At 35.8% G+C, this 25,417-nt stretch overlaps 2 protein-coding genes and 1 pseudogene across 2 annotated transcripts; 1 reads left to right on the forward strand and 2 right to left on the reverse strand.

Moving 5' to 3' along the window:
- Nucleotides 1-5,058: 5,058 nt before the first annotated feature.
- On the reverse strand, nt 5,059-7,148 carry LOC130811247 (protein MAINTENANCE OF MERISTEMS-like). Its single transcript, XM_057677471.1, has 3 exons — nt 5,802-7,148; nt 5,302-5,724; nt 5,059-5,221 (listed from the first exon to the last, which is right to left on the reverse strand). The coding sequence occupies exons 1-3, from the start codon at nt 7,146-7,148 to the stop codon at nt 5,060-5,062; spliced, it is 1,932 nt and encodes a 643-aa protein (XP_057533454.1). The 3' UTR covers nt 5,059.
- A 4,066-nt stretch (nt 7,149-11,214) lies between these two features.
- On the reverse strand, nt 11,215-14,409 carry LOC130810911 (uncharacterized; annotated as a pseudogene).
- Nucleotides 14,410-18,094: 3,685 nt separating this feature from the next.
- Nucleotides 18,095-19,607, forward strand: LOC130811248 (protein EXORDIUM-like 2). Its single transcript, XM_057677472.1, has one exon. The coding sequence runs from the start codon at nt 18,488-18,490 to the stop codon at nt 19,418-19,420; it is 933 nt and encodes a 310-aa protein (XP_057533455.1). The 5' UTR covers nt 18,095-18,487; the 3' UTR covers nt 19,421-19,607.
- The last annotated feature ends 5,810 nt before the right edge of the window (nt 19,608-25,417 follow it).

The raw sequence follows: 25,417 nt of genomic DNA on the forward strand, positions 1-25,417 counted from the left end.
AAAAGAAAAGTAAAGAGACAAGATTGGTTTAAACTGCATCATTACTCATTATTAACGTAATAATATGGTGGGATTAGAGATGATTAAAATGAAATTGTCTTACGCACTGTTGTAGAGTTGAGCTTATCTAGACGCCTCTATATGTAGTAATAATATTAATATTAATAATGCTATTATTAGCTTATTCAGAAGCAGCTGGACGTCAACGAAGAGAGACAATCCTAATTCCTATCGAATATGTTAACGCAAGCGTTAAATCACCATTATGTGGAACAGTGGAAGGTCTTTGAGTTATCGTGATGAGGGTATGACAAAGAACATGAATATGGTGCAAGGGATGGAATATCTTGATCGTCGAGGAGAATGCTTCATGATCAAGAAACATGATCAAATTAAGACAGCAGCACTAATCGTGTAACATCCGAGATTTTAATGGCATAATTATTTAATATTTTAATAACTTTTAAAAATTTTATAATTTTATTAAATTATTTCTAAAGTAGTTTTAATAAATTTCTTTCATATACGATTTAAATGTTAACTTTTATATATATATATATATATATATATATATATATATATAATTTTGTGTTTTTATAGTGATTTACAAGTTATTGATTATTAACTATAAGTATACATAATTGAACTTGACTACGTCTTGTATGGGAAGCTTCCCACGAGGAGACTCTCCCATGCGTATTTCACATGTGCGGACGTTCATCAAACAAAGTGGCAGCTTACACGTGCAAAGGAATGTCAAACTTGTTCAACCATTGCCCACGCTCAAACTTCAAGGATACGAGTATACAACTAAGTGGATAGAGATGGCCGCCGGACAAAATTAAAAGGGTGTTGCTATTTTTCGCCACCCCTTTTTATTTTTTCGCCACCCTTCAAAATTACATAATTGTCTCTGGATTTAAAAAAATTACAAAAATGCCATTGGAGTTAAAACATAATTAATAAATGTAAATCACGCTTAATAACACTATTAAGAATTTAATGCGGATGATTTGTCTATATATATCGAATTCTGAGATGCGTTTGAAGTACGAATTCAAACACGGTAGTATCTCTCTAAAAAGTGTTAAAGAAGTTGTAAGGCGTAATTGGTTGAATATGGCTAACGAAAGCGACTATGAGTCGGATGCGGTACGTAAAATTGTCGTTCGAAAAAAAAAAAAAAAACAAGTCGCACAAATCTAGGCGACTGAACCATGGTTCAGTCGCACAAATCTGGGCGACTAACCCATGGTCCAGTCGCACAAATCTGGGCGACTGATCCATGGTCCAGTCGCCCAATTTTGTGCGACTGGACCATGGGTTAGTCGCCCAGATTTGTGCGACTGGTTTATTAATTTTTTTTTTATTTTATTTTTTTTTATTTACGTATTAATGTTTTTTTAAATTATTATTATAATTATTGTTAGTACTATTATTATTATTATTGTTGTTGTTGTCATTATTATAATTTTTATTGTTGATATTTTTATTTTTTAAATTTTTTAATATTTTAATTTACGTAATTTATTTATTTATTTAATTATTTATTTATTTATTATTGTTATAATTATTATTATTGTTGTTGTATTTGTTGTCATTATTATTACTATTATTATTATTGTTATTATTTGTCTTGTCATTATTTATTTATTTTAAATGTTTTTAAATTTTTTTATTAACGTAATGTTTTTATTATTATTAAAATTGTTATTGTTATTGTCATTATTAGTTTGATTTATCGTTATCTATTTATTTATTTATTATTATTATTATTATTATTATTATTATTATTATTATTATTATTATTATTCTTATAATTATTATTATTATTATTATTATTATTATTATTATTATTATTATTATTATTATTATTGTTGTTGTTGTTGTTGTTGTTGTTGTTGTTGTTGTTGTTATTAATCCAATTATTATTATTGTAGTCATTAATGTACTTAATTTATATCATTTCAAATGTGCAGGAGTTTGAAAACTTTGGAGACAACGTAGACTACTCCGGTCACTTTGTTACGGATAGGAAATTTATCTCCATAGATGAGTTACATAGTTGGGCTGATGCGATAGTAATAACAATTGGTTTTCAATTTACACGTGCTTCTTATAAAAAGAAAGAAGGACGTTCCAGAGTTAGTTGTTATTTAAGATGTCACCGCTATGGTAAACTTAGGGGTGATGTAGATAATGTAGATAATGCTGCCCGACCTGGTTCTAAAAGTAGGAGTTGTGGGTGTAAATTTATGATTGTAGGAAGTAGTCGTAAACCAGGAGAAAGACCTTGGACGGTAAGGGTGTGTCCTGGTGAAAAGGGAAAACATAACCACCCGTTCTTGGTGTACAGAGATGGTCATGTAAGGGCGAGGATTAATGTAGATATTCGGGAGCACATACGACAGCTTAGTGCAACCGGAATGCAACCGGCCTTTATTATGAATTCTATTAGAGATAATTTTCCTGGTTTTTATGCTAGTATGAATCAGATATATAATATTAGGCAATCAATAAGGAGAGATGAAATGGAGGGCAGGACTCCCCTTCAACACTGTCTTCATATGGCCACAGAACATAATTATGTGGTCTGGACAGAGTTGGATAATGACGGGCACTTGACCAGACTTTTAATTGCAAATCCTACTTCAATCCAAATGATACGTACGTGGCCGTATGTTGTGCTGATAGATACAACGTACAAAACGAACAAACCAAAGTGGCCACTATGTGAAGTGATCGGAATGACGCCAACAAATCACAACTTCTTGGTTGCGTTTTGTTTGATGCGAGATGAGGCGGCTGTGCCGTACTCGTGGGTGCTGCAGGGATTGAGAGATATTTTCGGCACTGCTCAGACTCCTAGCGTCATTGTAACCGATCGTGACGAAGGTTTATCTGCAGCTATTCGTGACGTCTTCCCAGGTAAAAACGCTTTGTGAGTTCATTATTGTGGTTATATCTATTGATAATGTCTTATTTACGTTCACTGTTTTGTTTAATGTAGATGTACGTCATTTGTTATGCACCTGGCATATTGGCAACGATGTTGAGAACATGGTGGACAAGTTGTGCGGCGGCAAGAAAAATCAACAAGGGCAGTTATTCAGGAAAAGTAGATGGAACCCCTTGGTTGAAAGTGTTACAATCCGGGAATATGAAAAGAGATGGGAAGGGATCGTCAGTACATGGTCGGTTAGGAACCGAAGGGTCGTTCGGTATTTGACTGGAACATGGATTCCACTTAGAGAGAAATTTGTGCGTGCGTGGACGAATGATTGTTTACACTTGGGTAACCATACTACCAGCAGAGTGGAAAGCCAACACTCGTCTTTTAAGTATTACCATGGTAGCGGTAATAGCTCATTCGATACCCTTTTCAAAAGGGCGCACGCACAGATTACAAATCAACAAGCTAAAATCCGACAATCGTTACAGGAATCCATGACTTCTGTACCAAGAACGCTACGACAGTATTTCTTTAGACCTCTATATCGCCACGTGTCTCTCTATGCCTTGGAGCAGATCCAGAATGAGTTTAACCGCATGTTAGAACTGGGTGATTTTGCATTGAACAAATGCGGTTGTGTACTTCAAAAAACCCATGGATTGCCGTGTGCATGTTATTTACAAATGACCATTGGATCACATGGTGCTTTGTATTTGGATGACATTCATGAATTCTGGAGTACTTTGAGGTACACAGAGGTAGGAGACGAACCCAATGAAGAAGTACGAAACGCGAACGCCAATGACAAAGAGTACTTTGAATCTCTGGTCGATGAAGTCCTTAAATCTGATCCCGCTTTTGTTCGCCGAATGGCTGAGGTACTTGATTATGAATTACACCCAGATGGTGCGGATATACCTGAGCCTTACGCTAGTCCACCGAGAAAGGGAAGACCAAGCACTAGTAAAACCATGAGAAGGAGAAAAAGTTCATTTGAATATAGCCGATCATCTTCTCGTGGTCGAGGGTCTAGATCTTCTTCCCGCGGGAGATCAAGTGGCAGATCTAGTGGCCGAGAGACGCAATCTTCAGTAGGAATTAAGTTCAGTTTCAACTTATCCGGTAATTGACTTAATTTTTAGTTTTTTTCATTAATTATTTGTTATTTACGCATATTAACTTAATTTACATTTATTGTAGATGATCCAGGAGGTCGTGATTTCTCACTTTTTCCATGGCCTGATTACATCCCATTCATGCTTCCTCCTTATTTGTTCGACTGGATTGATGTGTTAGGTGATGGTAACTGTAGATTTAGAGCAATTGCCGTCACAGAGCTGGGAGGTGAGGAAGCATGGCCTCTTTTAAGACGTGCTATGAGTATGGAAATGCAAATGAACAGAGCGCAATACCTAACTTTGTATCTATCTCAGGAGTCACTAGACGAGTCAATATTCAGAGTAGGTTCACACACCGATGGACCTGCTCCTTTCATGCACTGGTTCGATGCACCGATGTCTTTCTACTCTGCAGCAACGTTTCTTAACATTGCCATTACTTATTATGGTGCTGCTGACGGGAATCCGCAATACAACTGTTTGATTCTTCCGTTAAGAAAAGCACAGGCCGCGAGAAGTATAAACAAACTAATACATATACTTTGGGTTAATCAAAATCATTTTGTTCAACTTTTTATGAATGACGATTCATCCCCTCTGCCGCCGATCCACCCACGTTGGAAACAAGCAGCTGACAATTTCGCGAAAGATCTTGACACAAATTTCACTACGAGGATTATGCTGTGGAATAATCTACGCTGGTCACACCCACCAACAAATAACACCGCTGACGATGCTGTAAATTTAGATACTCCATAGAATTTATACACGACATTCATTAAAAGTTGTATATAATCCATAATTATACTACATTGTGTGGTGTTAACAATTTATTTATTTCTTTGATTAATAGGAGGAATTTATAATATTGGTAGACAAATATACATGTATATGTGTGATGTGGGTTAGTGTGTATATTTATGTAAAATAAATGCAATCATTGACGAAAATAAATGCAATAAATAATGTAAAATAGTTTCAGTACAGACTATTCAGGGCCTTGCCCTTGATCAATTTGCCATTCATCAAATAAATCTCTACAATCATTAAGGTATATTTCTAAAGCATGTCGTTGACGGGAGTTCAAATCCGCAATCCGCGTAGGTAGTCTTGCCACTGGAGCGAATCGACTGGCCCATTCTTTCGCGAACTGAAAACACAAAAAGACAATGTGCGTTATTAATTCATTAAAAAAAAGAACCTGGAAAAAAAATTGATAATAAAACTCACGTAATCAGATCTGCTCTGACCAGGACCAGGACCGGAAGCCAGCAATTCGTCTCGGGATATGTACGGGTGCGAGCACACTCTAAACCATTCAACGTAATTAGGTTCAGTCTCTGAAGGAACAGTAGCCCGTCGAAGTCCCTGCTCTACAAGGCGGGCACTGTAGGGGAACCTACTCCACGCCTCCACAAATGCAGCAGCAGAAGAAGGAAAGGTCACGGAGTAGGTTCCGTGTGCCGGTCGAAGAGCCTTGGCTGGTCTAATAGGAGCTAGAGGAATAGACTGCACGAACCCAATCTGTCGCAATGCCCGCTCCGGCAAATACACCTCCACAACATCAAAGCAGGTGATACCCCCGATGACTGTGGTGCGTGGGTGCTCATTCAGCAACGCAGCAGCAGAAAAATTGTAGGGAGTCCATTCAACCTGCATAAAGGCCAAGTTAAAAAAAAATTTCCTACAAATAAAAAACAACATGCATGACAAAATGTAATGTAAAATACCTGAGTCTCTGTCATTGAGTCCAGAACCTTGCGGAACTCCATCAACCTGTCCAGCTCACGACCTACTTTCTTCGGCGTCCACATCTCCGCCCTAGTCATGTTTGGCACATCATCTCGGCGAGGATGAGGGCGGAAAGCGGGGAAGTACTCATAGATCCATGTCTGGAGCAATGTGAGGCATCCAGCAATGGTCTTGCAACCAGCCCTAGATGCCATTCCGAGCTGCCTGTACAAGAACGCCAAGGTCACCGCACCCCAGGCCACGTCCTGTTCATCGTCGTTGACGACAACTATCGGGTGAGGTCGCATGCCAGTCCTGGTCTTATCCGCCAACAAGGTAGAGCCGATGACAGCCATGTAGTACGCTGTGGTCTGGGTATCCAACGCCTGCGACCTATGACACAGTCGCATCAGTTCAGCAACGCTTATGCATCCTCTAGTGAATGAACCTTTACGTCGAAGCTCAGACAGAGGCTCGCCGACCAGATTGGTGATACCAACCTCCCACTCCGCCTCCGAAGGCTCAGCCGGCAGAGAACCATCAATAGAAATGCCCAATATGCGTTGCACGTCGTGCAACATAATCGTCATCTCTCCCCAGGGCATGTGAAAGGTGTTCGTATCTGGCTGCCACCTCTCGACGAACGCCGATATCAAAGCAGAGTCGATGTGCTGGTGCATAATGACCGGTAGTCGACCGAGGGAAGTGGAAGGTAGAAAATCGACTAGCTCATCGGACATATCCCTCAGTCCGATGATGGACTCCACCGGTCTCTTCCTAAAACGGCACTCCAGAATCGGAGGCGTACGCTCGGAGCCGTCATAAATAAGTTTAGCTATGTGCCCGCCATAGCTAGGGATCAGTCGCGTATCCGTCGGCCCCCCGGGCCCAGATGTCACTAACCAGTCCGTGTTAGTGGACTGTGAGGGCCTGCCCCGTGGCGGCTCATTATCGACAAAACTTCCTCCTGCACGCTCAGATGCGGCGGAAGAACTCGGGCCGCCACAGGCAAATCTGCCGTCGGGGCCACGAACTATAGTCCAGTCCAATGGGGCAGGCTCAGGAGCTTGGAACTGAACATCATCAGCATCATTATCATCATCACTATAAACCCCCCAACTACTTTGGAGGCTATCAGCCTGGTCATCAAAATGAGTACGCACTTGGTTCAGCGTACTCGACCTTTGGGCCTCACTGTGTCTGGCCGCCTCTTCCTGCCTAGCCCTCCTAGCAGAACCCGTGACCCCCCTCTCATGCGGGTCCCCTCTGAGTAAGGTAGGCCTAGAACTATTACCTCTCAACAATTGCCTAAAAAAACCCTTTCCTTTTCCTTGATTACCAGCCATTTTCTACAATTTTTTACGGTTTCATTCAATATGATAAATAATAATATTTCTAAAAACATAATAATCATAAATAAAATATGGAAAAAAATAACATAAAAAACAAAATAATTAATTAATAATACAAACATAAACAATTATATAACAACAAAAAATTAAATTATTATTAACTATCACAATAACAGTAATAACATAAAAAAAAATTATATTTATAATAATAATCACCTTTTTTTTAAAAAAAAACAAAAAAATTATTAATAATAATCACCTTTTTTTTTCCAAAATTAAGTACAATATTAACATTTTATTAAAAAAAATATATAAAATTATTAATAATAATCATGTTTTTTTTTTATATTTCAAAATTTAAAATTATTAGTCCTAAATAAACGGAAAAAAAAACAAATTTAAAATAAATAAATAAATAAATTATTTACAATATTAACATTTTATTAAAAAAAAATATATAAATTTATTAATAAAAATCAGGTTTTTTTTTTAAATTTCAAACTTTAAATATATTTTTCCTAAATATAAGGAAAAAATAATATATATATATATATATATATATATATATATATATATATATATATATATATATATATATATATATATATATATATATATATATATATATATATATATATATATATATATATATATATAATAATCAGTTTTTTTTTTTAAATTTCAATTTTTAAATTTATTACTCCAAAATATACAAAAAATTAAAATAAAATAAAAAAAAAAAAAAAGAAAATGAGTCGCCCAAATCCGGGCGGCTGGACCCCGGTTCAGTCGCCTAAAATTAGGCGGCTGAACCGGGGTTCAGCCGCCCAGATCTGGGCGACTCAATTTCTTTTTTTTTTTTTTTCCGTAAAATATAAATAACATATATATACACTTACTAAAAAAAAAATAAACATTACACCATACAAATTTAAACTAATAATTTATAAAACAAAACATAAACATATATTTAATAATAAATAAAAATAACAATAACAATAATAATAATAAAATTAATGATAACAACATTAACATATATTTAATAATACAAAATTAACAATCACAATAATAATAATAAAATTAATAATAATAACATTAACATATATTTAATATTAACAAAAATAACAATACAATAATAATAATAATTAAATTAATAATATTAAAATTAACAAAATACATACGGAAAAAATAAAATAAAATAAAATAAAAAAAAAATAGGAGTCGCCCAGATCTGGGCGACTCCTATTTTTTTTTTTTTTTTTGATGATTAAATTTAATTAAAAATAACTTACCTCGATTGATAAATTCCGGATTGAACTTAATTTTTGCTCCCAAATTTTGCTTTTGTATGTTGGTTTTTAGTTGTAGTGAGAGAATTTTTAGTGTGAGTGTGGTTTATATAGAAAATTTTAGCTTTAATGGCATAATTGTAATTTTTTCAAAAACCAAGGGCAATATGGTAATTTACTAGGGGTGGTGAAAAAATGAAAAGGGTGGCGAATTATAAGAATTGGGAAATTAAAATTCTGGCGTTATGATATATTAGTTATATTATTGTTATTGACAATATTAATTATTTAAACTTATTTTATATATTGTGATTAATATGTAAATAAAAATATAGTTAAGTGGAATTTTGTTTAAATCGTTTAATCATGTACTTTCATAATATTAATTTTATATAATTTTTAAATGTGATGATGCAATGTTGTTGTATCTCACATTCTTTGCAAAATGACCATCGATGCCCCCTTAATGGTCAAGAGACACCTAAACAGAGCTGAAAAAGCGTATGAAGCACATCATCGTGGTGATTATTTCATGGTGATAAAGAAACCAAAGATGCCCCCTTGTTGTGTCTCACAAATTTCCAAATGTTGATCCCTTAATTAGCATTTTGGTTGCTACAGAAATTGTTGTCTTTTGATCCAAAGGATAGACTATTTGCTGACTTTGAGAAGCGAAGTGTCACGTGTCGACTCTTTTCCTAGTCTTACGTGTACCACTTGCTTACACTCCCGTCGTAAGACAAGTCAGGTAAACCCCAAAGGTGTATTGCTAAATGATTTAGTTAGTGTGTTTGTGTGGATTTGGCTAAGACTTTGAGAAGATGTTAAGTAAGTAGGAACACAAGAGTTAGGAAATGTAAGTAAGGTTTATGGATTGCACAAGGAAAGCTTTACAAGTGAATTCTCAAGTTGTTGTGTACAAATGAATGCCTTGGGGTATTTATAGGCAACACCCCTTACTACTTGTCCTAATTCTAGAACATTCTAACCTCCTCAAATGGAGGGATCTAGATTACATCTTTCTAGAGAATTCTACACAATTACAAGTGTTAAGGTTCTCTAAAGTATGTACAAGAGTTGCCTAGAGAATTCTAGACATTAGATATTTACAAGGCTCCTTCAAGAGTTCTCCGGAACCTTCTAGAGTTCTCCGGAATCTTCTAGAGTTTTCCGGAACCATCTAGAGTTCTCCGGAACCTTCTAGTGTTCTCCGGAACCTTCTAGTGTTTTCCGGAACTTTCTAGTGTGGGTTGTTCTAGACCCACATGCTCCACAAGCTTCTTGATGATTCCGGAAGTCTCTATAACCTTCTTTTGATGTAAGACACCCGGATACCAAGTTTCGTGCCTCTGTCTTGTGTGGGGGCTACGAGCCATGCGTGACATGCTCCCCCACCAAAGTCCTTGACGACCCCGTCAAGGCCGAGATTCGAATGCCTCGATCTTGTCCCAGAATTGCCACAAGTCGTCCTCTTTTTCCCACGTTGCTTCGCTATCCGGGAGTCCCTTCCAACGGATTAGATATTCATTATAACTTGGCACACCCCTTCGTCGGATGAGCCGTTTAGCCTCGATTTCCTCGATGTCCCGGTCAAATGACGTCACAACTGCCGTAGGTGCACGTTGTGACACGCCCCTTGTTGGATCCTCGTTATCTCCATGATAGGGCTTGAGCATACTCACATGGAACACCGGATGAATCTTGAGCTTTGATGGTAACTCAACTTGATACGATACCTTCCCGACTTTACGTAGTATCGGGAACGGTCCCTCATATTTGCGCACAAGCCCCTTGTGCACTGATCGGAACACCTTGAATTGTTGTGGTAGCAACTTGACCATAACCAAGTCCCCCACTTGGAACTCGACCGGCCTCCTATGCTTGTTCGCCCATTTCTTCATTTTCTTTGTCGCTTTATCCAAGTATGCCTTGGTAATGTCTAGTTGCTCATGCCACCCCTTGGCAAGTTGATATGCAGCGGGGCTACTTCCTGTATAGCCTGACGCATTCGCTTGTGGTGTCAAAGGTTGTTGCCCCATGACTATCTCGAAAGGACTTTGTTGCGTCGACTCAGACCGCTGCAAGTTGTAGGAGAATTGGGCTACATCCATCAACTTTGCCCAATCTCGTTGGTTGGCACTCACAAAGTGCCTCAAGTATAGCTCCAACAAGGCATTCACCCTCTCCGTTTGCCCATCGGTTTGGGGATGAAAGCTTGTAGAGAAATGGAGACCTGATCCCATCAACTTGAATAGCTCCGTCCAAAACTTTGCGGTGAATCGTGGGTCGCGGTCACTGACAATGCTCCGAGGAAGTCCCCAATACTTGACAACATGTTTAAAGAATAGCTTGGCGGCTTGCTCGGTTGTGCAATCCCGCAGTGCCGGTATGAATGTCCCATATTTGGAAAAGCGATCGACCACCACCATGATAGAGCCACACCCATCTGACTTGGGTAGGGCGGAAATGAAATCCATCGAAACACTTTCCCATGGCCTATCTGGTATAGGAAAAGGTTGTAGAAGTCCCGCCGGCACTTGCTACTCGATCGTGTCTTGTTGGCACACAAGACAAGTCTTCACGTAGGCCTCAATATCACTCCTCATATGAGGCCAATAATATAACTCCTCCAAGAGTGCCATAGTGCGTTGCATCCCCGGATACCCGGCCCACTTAGAGTCGTGGCACTCCTTCATGATATCGCGCCTAAGGTTGCCCCACTTAGGCACATACATGCGGCGCCCCGTAGTGTAGAGAAGATCATCCTCTACTCAAAATCGCCGTGTCTTCCCTTCCTTGGCCAACTCCATAAGTCCCTTGGCCATAGGGTCTTGAAAAAGTCCCTCCTTGACCCGTTCAAGAAGGTTGCTAGCCACACTACTTACGCTAGCTAGCATAGCCTTGCGGCTTAGAGCATCGGCAACGACATTGACTTTGCCCGGCTTGTACTCCATGACATAGTCGAACTCCGCTAAAAAGTCTTGCCAACGAGCTTGCTTGGGGCTAAGCTTCTTTTGATTTTGGAAATAACTTGTTGCGACATTGTCGGTCATGATGGTGAACCGACTCCCAAGCAAGTAGTGCCTCCATATCCGTAAGCAATGAATGATAGCGGTCATCTCCTTATCATGAATGGGATAACGCCTCTCCGTAGCATTCAACTTGCGCGACTCGTATGCAATGGGATGCCCCCCTTGCATGAGCACCCCACCAATGGCAAAATCGGATGCATCGGTATGGAGTTCGAATGGCTTTGAATAATCGGGCAATGCTAAGACGGGCTCTTCGGTGACTGCTTTCTTCAAATCATCGAATGCCCCTTGACATTTCGGTCCCCAATGCCACTGAACCTTCTTCTTGAGCAAATCGGTTAATGGCGCTGTCCTTGCCGAATAGCTTTTGATAAATCTTCGATAATAGTTAGCCAACCCAAGAAAAGAACGAAGCTCCGAGATATTCTTGGGTGGCTCCCACTCATTGATGGCCTGCACTTTGTCTCACTCCATCATGATCCTCCCGTCCTTGATGTGGTGCCCAAGAAAAGACACCTCCTTTTGAGCAAATGAGCATTTCTCCTTCTTCACATAGAGCTCATTTTCTCGCAAGACCTCGAACATCCGTTGCAAATGCTCCACATGGTCTTGAAAATTGTCGCTATACACGACTATATCGTCGAGATAGACGACTACAAACTTATCAAGGAATGGATGAAAGATCTTGTTCATCAAAGTGCAAAATGTTGCTGGGGCATTAGTGAGTCCGAAAGGCATCACCAAAAACTCGAAGGACCCATAGCGAGTGACGCATGCCGTCTTTTGTTCATCCCCTTCGGCGATGCGCACTTGCCAATACCCCGAGCGAAGATCGAGTTTAGAGAAATATCTGGCTTTACCGAGCCTATCAAAAAGATCGGCAACCAAAGGAATTGGATACTTGTTTTTGATGGTTACCTTGTTCAATGCCCGATAATCGATGCACATGCGTAATGACCCATCATGCTTGCGCTGGAATAACACTGGTGCCCCGAATGGTGCCTTGGAAGGTCGAATAAATCTCGCCTCCAATAACTCCTTCAACTGCTTCCGCAACTCTTCAAGCTCTGGAGGGGCCATCCGATAAGGTGCCATGGCTGAAGGCCTTGCCCCCGGCTCTAACTCGATCACATGATCAACTTCCCTTCGAGGGGGAAGCCTCTTCGGTAGTTCCGGAGGCATAATGTCTTTGAACTCCTTTAAGACCTCCGAAACTTCACTAAGAATCTCGGACCCATAAGATTCTTTCTCAACGAGTGTGGCCAAGAATGTTGCTTGTCCCTTTTGAACTCCTTTCTTAAGTTGTATAGCTGATAGCATCTTGGCCTCCACCTTTTCCCGATCGATTGGGATGGAACAGGCCACACAACCCTTTGAGATGGTCATCTTTTCATCCTTTTCCAAGGTCCATGGCTTTACCATATCCATGAACTCCATGCCATGTACTAACGAAAAGTCGTCCATAGTGACGACGGTGAGATCAATAGTCCCCTTCCATTCTACCAAACGAATGGGGACTCTTCTTGCAACACCATGAATGGGCGTCGGTGATGTGTTGACGGTCTTCAGCTTGCCCGGCTCCTTGGTGTAGCGCAATCCTAACCTTGTGGCTTCTCCCTCGGCCACAAAGTTATGGGTAGCACCCGTGTCTACGAGTGCCCTAGAAGCCTTATCATTCACCATGGCTTCAACAAACATAAGAGGAGATTTCTTAGAGCGGGGTAGGGTGCTCACCTTTACTACGTTGCCTGCTCCATGGGGCTCCTCCATCGTAGCCTTGACGCTGTTAAGAAGACGCAACGTCCCCATTTGTGTCTCCTCCCCGAAGTCTTGCTCATGGGCTGCTACCATGACATTGAGTTTTTGCCGCTGTGGGCATTCCCTTACAAAGTGTGGCCCTCCACACAAGAAGCAATCGCGGTTTTTAGACTTGCCATCGGAATTGGATTTCCCTTTGTCCTTCTTCTCAAATGGCTTGCCTCCCCCATTCCCGCGGTCTTTGGTGGGTTTTGCTCCCCCACCTTTCCCCTTGTCACCGCCCTTCTTGTTGCTTTTATCCTTCTTTGAGTCTTGCTTGTACTCAATTAAGGACTCGGCTGCTGCGATGGCGTCGGCAAGCGTTTGTACATTACGCCTCTTTGACTCTTGCTCGGCCCATCGTTGTAGACCATCCATAAAGTAGAGAAGTTGTGCCTTCTCGGGTAACTCCGTCACCTCCAACATAAGGGATGAAAATTGCTTCACGTACTCTTTAATAGTACTTGTATGCTTCAACCCCCGAAGCTTCTTCATGGCCACCTCCTCTGCATTTTCTGGATAGAATTGCCTCTTGAAGTCGGCCTTGAACTCTTCCCATGTGTTGATGGTAAAAGTCCCCTTTTTAATATCTGACTCGCGTCTTCTCCACCATAGGATGGCATCGTCCCCTAAATACATTGTGGCGGTGTTTATCTTGGATGAATCATCGTCCACCCGCATTGCATCGAAGTACCTTTCGATGCTCCATAGGAAGTTGTCGAGCTCCCTAGCATCGCGCTTCCCATAGTACTTAGGCGGCTCGGGAATCTTCATCTTAGGGCCTTCCCGAACGATGGCACCCCCGGCCACCGCCGCCTTGCACAAGGTGATGTCCCCCTTGAGGGACTCAACGAGCTCCTTCACAACTTGGAGCTCCCCACCAAGGGAGTCACGAATGGCTCCCATCTCCGAGCGTAGCACCTCGGCCATTTGATTCACAAGGCTTTGGGCTACCTCATCTTCCTTGTCCTCCAAAGCCCCGACCCGCTCTTCAAGCTTAGTGATGTCGTCGAGGGCATCCCCGAGGCTCATCTCCAACTTAGCCACTCTTGCCTCAAGATCCTTCTTTGAGGTCTTCCTAGTGGTTTGTGACTCCTCTCCTAAGAGAACAGCACTCTCCTTGTCCTTCGATGCCATTATCACACAAACGTTAGAACAACTACTCAACCCGACAGCAATACGGCCAACCTGGCTCTGATACCACTTTTTACGTGTCGACTCTTTCCCTAGTCTTACGTGTGCCACTTGCTTACACTCCCGTCGTAAGACAAGTCAGGCAAACCCCAAAGGTGTATTGCTAAATGATGTAGTTAGTGTATTTGTGTGGATTTGGCTAAGACTTTGAGAAGATGTTAAGTAAGTAGGAATGCAAGAGTTGGGAAATGTAAGTAAGGTTTATGGATTGCACAAGGAAAGCTTTACAAGTGAATTCTTAAGTTGTTGTGTACAAATGAATGCCTTGGGGTAATTATAGGCAACACCCTTTACTACTTGTCCTAATTCTAGAACATTCTAACCTCCTCAAATGAAGCGATCTAGATTACATCTTTCTAGAGAATTCTACACAATTACAAGTGTTAAGGTTCTCTAAAGTATGTACAAGAGTTGCCTAGAGAATTCTAGACATTAGATATTTACAAGACTCCTTCAAGAGTTCTCCGGAACCTTCTAGAGTTCTCCGGAACATTCTAGTGTTCTCCGAAACCTTTTAGTGTTTTTCGGAACTTTCTAGTGTGGGTTGTTCTAGACTCACATGCTCCACAAGCTTCTTGATGATTCCGGAAGTCTCTATAACCTTCTTTTGATGTAAGACACTCGGATACCAAGTTTCGTGCCTCTGTCTTGTGTGGGGGCTACGAGCCATGCGTGACAGAAGGGTGACTAAGGAGGCTGTTAGGGAATTGATATACCGAGAAATCCTTCAATATTATCATCTAAGTTTCATTACATGAATAGTTATCTTGTGCTTTATTTTTGCAGGCAGACAAGCATTCGTTGAATTCTATTGAAATATTCAAGGTATCTAACATCTCTGGTAAAAGGCGTAAATAGGTTTTGACCTTTAGAGTCCAGATGTTTATCCGGCAATTAGACTAATATCATTATTTTCAGAATAATTTGCGAATTATAACTTTAATATTTAGTGTTTTTGCGAATTACAGCTTTAATATAATTACAGCTATCAAAGTATCAAATTTACAAGTAAAGGCCAAACAAACAGAATTCCGACTATTTTGGTGATCGAAATTTTAGGTTAAGTGCAAACTATGATATTTTGGTGGCTATAATTCTAAAAAATAAACATTCAGATTGTAATTCGCAAAAATATCAAATTTTAAAATTATAATTCGCAAATTATTCTTAGTCTTCATGTGTGCTAGTAGCTTAGTACTGCATGTTTAATTGACCATAGAATTTAGAGCAATTTTATGAGCTTCAGTGTTCTATTTTATATGCTAATTGTATATTAATTTTTTCCATGATTGATTATGCTCAATATTAATATACTAATAATTTATTTTTCCTTATCTCACGCTTAGTATTTATTTAATTTAATCCATTTTATTAATTTTTTAATTTTATCTTTATTATTTTTCATTTACTTTATTACTTTTATCCAAACCCTAAACCTATAGGCTAGTAAAGTAATTTTACAAACAAAATAAAATATTTAAATATTTAAATTTACTATCGTCTATCGGAAATAAATTATGTATCATCTAATTAATGCCATGAAAAATAGTGATCAAATAGGAGTATTATTTTGTAATATCTTGAAGCTGAATGATATACAAAGGCACAAAGCTACCCTTTAATAATGTATTCTTTATATGATCCGGATAAAGAGGAAAGGGATCCTCTTTTTTTTATATATATATAATTTTGAACTTAATTATTGCACTCTGTTTTATAATTTTAAAAATAAAGCTATGAATACGATGGGAGTAGAAACTGCTTAGCTTAATTATCATCATCAATGGGCCAATTACTTGAATTTTATATATGTATGCTCACTATAAAGAGGGTACGAGTATGAAAAGTCCGTCTCCTTCTCTCACTAATCTTGCTTTTGAACGGGATATTGAGTATGATGATGATGATGTATTGTTATAGATCGAATTTAACCTTATTCAATGTTGTCAATTAATAATTTTTATCAAGTTATATTTCTAAATATGCTAAAAACGTACGAATTAAATTAGTTAAAATATTAGTGTACTACAATATTGTCTCATGCTCAAACCTTACAATGAATATTTTTTTAAAAATACTTTTATGTAGTGTTTGGGAACAAGTATTTCATTTTAAATTATAGATTTCAATTATGAAATTATAAATGAAAAATTTGAGAATGACAAGGTTTGGTTAGTCATTTATAAATTTCTAACTTTAATTACTTCAAAAGTAATGGTGGAATTTGATTCAAATCTAAATTTGAAAATTTTTAATTTGCCAAACAATAAATTTAAACCAATTTTAAATTTTCAAATAAAATCATCGTTCCTAAACATGGTATAACATTGAAATCATTTGATTTTATGTCACCTACTCTATATTTTTAGCCAAGGAAAAAGGTGAGTTATGAGCCGTATGTTGTTCCCAGCTATAAACCACTACACTATTTTAAGGCTAATTGATTTGGTAACTAGTGCTCATTTGTTCACTTGTCAGCTGGCATGCTCCATATTGCATAGCTTCCCTAAATTTAGCAAATTATTTATTTTCAATTGCTGATGTTATGATTCTTGAATTGTAAGCCATAATTATTGATTCTTTTTCACCAAATATAACTTGGTCCTTTTTTAACTAATACTTCCTTTATTTCCTACCATTTGCTATTGAGTTCAAAATATGGTATAAAGAGGGAAAAATAATGTTTTATGGGAAAGAGGAATAAATATGTACTCTAAATAAAAAGAAAAGATATTTGTGATTAGAAATATAGAAGAGTAGAAGGATGAGACAGAAAATAAGATTATTGTCAAATAAGGAAAAAAATACAAAATTAATTAATGAATTAAAATAAAAAGTGATATAAATAAGAGATAATACTTTTACTACTTAGTATAAGTTTATACTTGTAGAACAAAACAAAGGGGGAGAACACCATTGTTCATTGGTAATTGCCCATTCCCATCTATAAAACATGTCAACCGTTAAGAAGTTAAATATTTAACTGTTCATTTGAGATTGTTATTGATGGTGACATTATATTTTATTATATTTTCTATGTTTCATTATACTTGCTATATTTGACTTTTTACACAATATAATTTAATGTGTTTTTTGATCATTTTATACATTGAACTATGCACATACAAAAATTATAAAGAGTTAATATTTCTTATAAAAGTATGCAATTAAATGTTTCAAACAAGATTCCAATAGATTACTTTTTTTCTTACACTAACCACAATATATATATATATATAATAAGCACAAATGATAAATTATGTCAGTAATCATAATATAAAATGTATTTCAAGACATATAAAAATATATCAAAACTAATCTTCAATCTTCAAATTACCGTCCAAAAAGGAAACTTAATTAGTTGAGTCCACTAATGACCAACTCCACATACCACAACCTACAACTACAAGCTACAGCTGGCGCCTTTGGTTAATGACCCATTTTACTTGCAGCCTCACCCTGTTTTTTTCCAAGTCAATACTAAAACCCAAAACCTCTCTTTTCAGAAACTTCTTTTAATCCCTTTAATTATATTTTATTTATTTTTTAAATAAAAAATAACACAATCCCTTTAATTTGAATTATACTCCTACTACTAGTATTTCTTTATTACCTTTTTATACTTGGTTAGCTACTTCCTTTGTCTTTCTCTTCATCCATATGATCATTACATTCCCCACTCCTTAATTAGCTGTACACCTTTCCTCACTCTATACTTTCCCCTTCTTATAAATACTCCGCTCCCTTCTCCTTCTCATCCATAACATTCAACCATCAAACCTTCTTCCTACTTTACTCTAAATCACCCTTTACACATATTTCGTATAAATAATCAATAGTCAATATTTAATTTTTAATATTTTATTTATATCGACCAAATAAAAAAACCAACAGTTAATATCAACAAGCATTTGCCAAATACTCTACTCAGTATTAAAATTAAAATTAAAAAATATAAATTTTTTATTTATATTTATATTTTATTATTTTATTATAAGAAAATAAAATTATCAAAAAAGAAATGGCTAAGTTTGATTCTCATTTCATAACGTTAGTCTCTTTTCTTTTAATAATTTTCTACATAGGATTACCATGTTCGGCTACGGCACCGCGCAAGCTAGCTCTTGTACAACCGCAACCTTTAGTTCTTAAATACCACAATGGTCCACTTCTTAAAGGTAATCTTACCGTTAATCTTATTTGGTATGGAAAATTCTCCTCAATCCAACGGTCCATAATCATTGACTTCATCCAATCTCTATCATCTAAATCACGTACTTCACATCCGTCTGTTTCATCATGGTGGGAAATCACTGGAAGGTACAAAGGAGGACCCTGCACCATCACCTTAGGGAAACAAATCTTTGACCAAAGTTATTCTCTAGGAAAAGTCTTAACCCCATCTCAACTCGTCGTTTTGTCTTCTAAACTTCCTCATAGAAATGCAATAAACGTCGTTTTGACATCAGCTGATGTGGCACCCGATAGCTTTTGTATGAGCTCGTGCGGGGCACATGGGTCGGATTTAGCAGGAAAACATAAAAAGATCCGTTTTGCTTATGCTTGGGTGGGTAACCCAGAAAAACAATGTCCGGGTCAATGTGCTTGGCCCTTTCACCAGCCCATATACGGCCCACAAAGCCCGCCGCTTATAGCCCCAAATGGAGATGTCGGAGTTGATGGGATGATTATGAATTTGGCAACGGTTCTTGCTGGAGCGGTTACCAACCCGTTTGATAATGGGTATTTTCAGGGTCCGGTTGATGGTGGGTTGGAAGCTGTTTCTGCTTGTACGGGGATGTTCGGGTCGGGTTCGTACCCAGGGTACCCGGGTAAATTGCTAGTGGATCGGGATTCGGGAGCAAGTTTTAATGCGTATGGGATACGTGGAAGGAAATATTTGCTTCCTGCTATGTGGGACCCAAAAACATCGGCTTGTAAAACTCTAGTCTGAGGCGCTTTGTCGAGGACTTTGGGTACATTTAATTTAGTAACAAGAAATTAAAATTGTATAAATACATGTACAATATTTTGGATTGTTAATTACTGTATTATGTACTATTATCTTATGTTTTCATTTGATTACTTTATTAATTATTAATTACAGTAATTTGAAGAAATATTTTTGTTATATCATATCATTCCTCCGTTTTATATTGTTTGTTACACATATTATATAATATTAAGAAATAATTGAAAATTTTCGTAGCTTCACAATCAATAATAATTTGTGAAATTTTATTGTCTAGTTATTGTTGTAGTGTTTTAAGGTATGTTAACTGATTATACACTGAAATTAGCTTTTTATAAAATTTCTCTTGCAAGTTTAATTTAGAGCCTTTTTTCCAATTATTCATTGTTGGAATTAAAATATCAATGAAGAGAAAGCTTCTTTTGCAAGGTTAATTCAAAATTGTCTATATTAGAAAGTAGTAAGAGTATCTTTTATAAAGTAAATGAGATTAAAAATCATTTGTTTTTGACTATATAAACTTGTTTTAATTATACTTGCTCTTTCTTACTTTATCTCTCCTAAAATAGGTTTTTTTATAAATATCTTCACCTTAGAATTCTACTAGGTGATTGCCCGTGCTAAGCACGGATTATTAATACTTAATTATATTTAACATGTACTTTTATAAATAAATGAAGAAATTATCAAAAAAAAAGAATAAAAAAAAATTATTGGTATTTGCCTAATTTTGACCCATATATATACTAATGAAAATTAAAGTTAAACAATATATATATACTTAGTGAAAATGGACATACTTATATCAAACTATATCAACTATAAATATTTAACCACATTTTTAATTTGTATACAACATTGTATGTTGAAGTATAAATATTATTATCATTATCACATATTAAAATCTTTAGTATTTGCTTAATTTTGATCCATAAAATCACTACATATGATTGATCATGCTTTAATGCTTACTGGTAAGATTTTAAAATTTATGTTATGTAAATATCAAATGATTGAATTCTAATTTTATATCAAGTTTTTTTATTTTCTTATCAGGACATTCTTAATGTTAGATCTTTAGTTGTTGATCAAACTAAATAAAGGAAAATAAAATTTTAGATTTTAGTATTGGAAAACAATATCATGATTGTTATTGTCAATTCTTCTCGAGATTTATTACTCCTCTATAAATATCGTCTATCTCTAAACGTCGTTTACATCGCCTCAATTTGATTAGAAAGTCAATTTTAAAAACTAAACAAAGAAACCAACTAAATAAACCATAGTAAAAAAAATATATACATCAATCAATACTCCAATAATTTAAATCCTAACAATTCATATCCAAATCTAAATTTAATCATCTAATTAACAATTATAATAAAATTCAAACTTAATATAAAACTTAAACAAAAATATCAATTTAATATATTTAGTGTTGTTACTTAAAATTTAGTGTCTAAAATATATATCCTTACTTCATTGTTATTTAACTTGCATTAGAAAAAAATTCACTTTTTAAAAAATTGTATAAATTTTAGATTTTTATTAGAAATGATACGAATTTAATATTTACAAAGAATGTAACTTATAGTATACTTTATATTTCTTACACGCATATATTATTAATCAATGCAAAAAAGATATAAATATATTTATCATATCATGTCTGTATAAATTCAATAAAAAAATGGTAACAAACTAACAATCAAATTCTCAATAATAAGAAAATTATGATAAACAAAGGAACTTGATTTAAATATAGATAATCATGATAAACAAAGGAACTCAATTTATATCATAATAATTGCATCACTTAGCATTTTAGTCTATTCAAATACACTAGTAGCCTTCTTTCAAAAAAAATAATAATAGGAGTAGTAGTTTTATTTATTTACTTTCACAAAACTTATGCTAAAAACACAAAAATTTGTTTTGTAAGAAAAAAAAAGTTAGTTGAAATATATTTTCTTTTTGTAACTAATGTAGGAGATATGATCCATTCATCGCAATTGGTTACATGCTTTATTTCTCTTTTTATTTGAATCAACTAACCCAAAAAATCTATAGAGAGATAATTAAAAAACAAAAAACTCAATTTTTAGATATGGGAATAGAAAAAAATAGGAATTTTTTATGAGAAAAATATAGAAGTAATCTTCCTTCACAAGCTGCAAACATGTGACACTTAAATTAATAAGATAGAAAGAATAAGTTAGTGATTTGATGAATGAAAGCAAAAAAGGGTGAAAAGAGAAAATGTGAAGAAAACAACGAAATTTGTAAATGATATATACTTTCTCCATTTTAAATCACTTGCAACATTAGCAATATTTGCATTTTTCACTCATCACCCTTAATTTGTAATTAATTTTTAATTTATAAGTTAAAACATATTTAAGTGGGATCTTGTTTGATTTGTCTTAATGCAAAGATTATTAATATCAAATTTTTATAATTTTTTATTATGTATAATTAGAGATATTATAAAGATTGAATAGTGCATACGTGAAAAAGAAAATGTTACAAATAATTTAAAACCAAATATAATTAATAGTATTCTATTGCCAATAACCCACTATTATTCTATTGGAATTAGTATAAAGTGTCTCATCCCTTTTATATTAAGACAAGAATAAGAATTTGGTATATCAAAAGTATCTTGAATTATGGAAATGACTGCAATAGTTGATTATATTGTATTGTACGATATGTAATTTAGGATAATTGGTATAAAAATATACAATAGTTGATTATAATTAAGAATAAAAGGATTGTATAGCACATAATTATTTCTTCAAGCATTAATTAAAGGGAAAATTTCTTTAAAAACTCCCAACTATTCGCGGTTTGAATATAAAACTCCTAACTATTGATTATTATTCAAAACTCCCAACTTTAGGCTCATTTTAAATTTAAAGCACTAATGCAATTTTATAATCTGTTTTAACCGGTTACCATTTTGTTAATTATTAAAAAAACTTATCTTATATAACCTGTGTTTGACCATCTTCAACTCCATTCATTGTCTTCTTCACAAATCCATTCCATTTTGTCATGCTCTTTCTCTCACTTTTAGTTTCTGTCTCTTCATTTTGCTTTAACCTCACACCTTTATTCTTTCCTATTACTCTTTTCCTAGTCTGCAACACATGTGTTCTTAAAATAATCTTCACAAGTACACCACATAACTTTCATAACATCATAACAACAAACTGTGTTGATGAAAAAGATGGTTTCTCTTTACAAAATAGCAAAAAAATCATAACTTACATTCACAAATCACAACAAAAGATTATTATCATAACATCATAACTTACAGGATAATTTCATGTTCATAACATCATAACATCATAGATCCTAAGTTTAAGTTCTTAAGTAATCATAAGTGGATGGATCCCCAAGTGAAATGTAGCTTTGCAAACCTAGCAAAAATCATTCCCAACTACTTAAATTTTCACCCTCTACCACTGCCCATGAAATGAGAAACATCTAATCATTATTGTCTCTTCCTATAGCACACAATAGCTGTCCACCCAAGAACGTTTTCAGAAAACAAGCGTCGATACAAATCACTTTCCTACACCCTTCTATCCAACCCACTTTCAAACCTTCAAAGCATATATGCATTCTTTGGAAGACTGGTGGATACTGATACTTATCTGGATCAGTCACCAGTGTTACCAAGCTATTTGGTGATATTTGTTTCAAAGCACTAATGTATCTCCCAAGGTTGTTGTAGTGATCAAGCATACTCCCATGTAAAATTCTATCAGCATTGTACTTTACTTGGTAAGCAAAATGCTTCCTAATAAGATAGCCATAAGCCTTTTTCACTGTGTCTATTATTTCCTTCGCTAGCCATTGAGGTCTAACTTAAAAACATCCAAGAACTGTTGTGCCACCCATTTAGCTTTCAATTGTTTATTCTTTTCCATGTTTCTTGTGCACATGTGTTCCACATCCACTGAATTCACCACAATAGCACCTCTCCTCCTATCCCACGAGGCATACAAATAAAAAGGACATCCCGTGTAACACCCTGAGATTTTAATGAAGTAATTAAATAATATTTTAATAACTTTTAAAGATTTTATAATTATATTTAATTATTTTTGAATTAGTTGTAATAAATTTCTTTCATATACGAATTTAAACATTAACATACTTATATTAAAAATAAATTTGCGATTATCAAAAATATAAAGAGGTCGAATCGAAATCATTCGATTTATTAGAACTCGTGAGCACACATAAGTGAGTTTTCTTAGTTGAGTACTTAAAAAAGGTAATCTAGAAATAAATAAATAAATAAATAAAATAAAAAGAGGTGTTTGGGTTTTAAATAGTAAACACCCATTACTCCCTCAAGACACGCCTCCCTTCCCCTTTCCTTCTTCCTTTTTCTTTCTTCTCCTTTCCTTCCCTTGTGCACTGCCCTAGCCTGCTGTGCCATTACCGACCACCCAAGCAAATCCAGCCTGCCACCGTGCCCAGATGCTGCTGCTCCGTTCTGCCTCCGCTAGCGACTGCATTAGCCCATCTCTGGCAGCAGCTGCTGCTGCGTTCTGTCTCCACCATACCGCGCCCTTCCCGTGTCACCATTGTCTTTTAACCCCTTTTAATTCACCTTGTAAGTCATCTTCTGCACTCCCCATACAAATTATGGTCTCTAATTATAAAGTTGTGTTAAATTCATGTTTGTCTTTGTTAAATTATTTTATACTTGTTGTATCTTGTTAAAATTGTTATGATGAATTAAATAAATGGTGAATTGAGCATAGATGAGTTAGGATTTGCATTAAGGGTGAAGATGATGGTAGTTGTGCTACTTTTGTGCTGTCAAGCATTTTTTTTTTATTGATTGAATGGTAAAGCTTTGACTTTGAGATTATATTGTGAATGGTGACAATAGTAGTCACAAATAGTTGAGATTATAGTTGAGCATAGATTATATTGTTAATTATCTTATATTATAAAAATGATGATGGTTATTGTTCATATTATCAAGTATTAATGCTAGTTAATTGTGGCACGGTCGTAACTATTAGAGTTGAATTTTATCATTGTGGAAGTAGAAAGAAACTATTATTGTTATTATTGTTGCTAATTATTAGAGGAAGTGTTTCTTTTCATGTCATATGTCATTGTGAGTAAATTTGTGTGTTGTAGTAAGTTATACCACAACTTGAAGCTATCACTCACATCAATATCATTATAAGTTGCTAGTATTGATGTTGTTATACAAGTTTTAGTAGCCTAGGGCATTTCATAGTGATGAGGCCTTATACTTTGAGTCTCATTGGTTTAAAGAAATCTTCATAAAATGCACTTTATTGTTGTGAAAGCTTACTTGATTGTTGGTTTAGTGGATGCGAAAGCTTATGTGATTGTTGAGTTGATGTCATAACATATGAACAAGTATAAACAGAGTAATGTGAATTGGTTTAGTATGCATTAGAATAAGTGAAAGTTACTTTGAATGGGTGAATGATAGCTTGTTTTAGCAGTTAGATGCTCTTAAATGGAGACAAATAGGCTTAAGAGGAAGGTAGAACTTTAGTTGGATGATTTTTGTGGCTGTTTGGTCGTGCAATGACGCTTACAGGTACGTACACGCAGTAATTAATTATCATATTCATCGTTTCAAAATATTATCAATATTTCATGATTTTATGCATCGTATTAGAATTATAGAGCGCCAGAAAGTAAACTATGCTAGCGAATAGTCATAATAGTGTTATAGGCAAGTAGAATGAAAGCATTAGGAGACTGTGAGAACAGATTTCCAAATAGTAGAGAACGCACCATGGTTGTGCGTGGTATCGAAGTAATTTCCTACTTATTGAGCCTTGATTATGATTAGTTGGCGTGACTCAACTGGATTATGTCCAGTTGATTTTTTAGTCCCCTAGGTGAGATCCGACTGGATCACCGTAAGGGGGTATAAGCATACTTTTGTCATTGGGCGCCGGATGG

Source organism: Amaranthus tricolor, chromosome 4 (genome assembly GCF_026212465.1).
Source record: "Amaranthus tricolor cultivar Red isolate AtriRed21 chromosome 4, ASM2621246v1, whole genome shotgun sequence".
Lineage (NCBI taxonomy): Eukaryota > Viridiplantae > Streptophyta > Magnoliopsida > Caryophyllales > Amaranthaceae > Amaranthus > Amaranthus tricolor.

Excerpts from the sequence above, each read along its gene's own strand:
- LOC130811248 (XM_057677472.1), top strand. The coding sequence starts at position 18,488 with ATGGCTAAGTTTGATTCTCATTTCATAACGTTAGTCTCTTTTCTTTTA.
- LOC130811247 (XM_057677471.1), bottom strand. The coding sequence starts at position 7,148 with ATGGCTGGTAATCAAGGAAAAGGAAAGGGTTTTTTTAGGCAATTGTTG. Across the intron at positions 5,725-5,801 it reads ACTCAATGACAGAGACTCAG|GTTGAATGGACTCCCTACAA; the intron begins GTATTTTACATT and ends GCCTTTATGCAG. Across the intron at positions 5,222-5,301 it reads GTCAGAGCAGATCTGATTAC|TTCGCGAAAGAATGGGCCAG; the intron begins GTGAGTTTTATT and ends TTGTGTTTTCAG.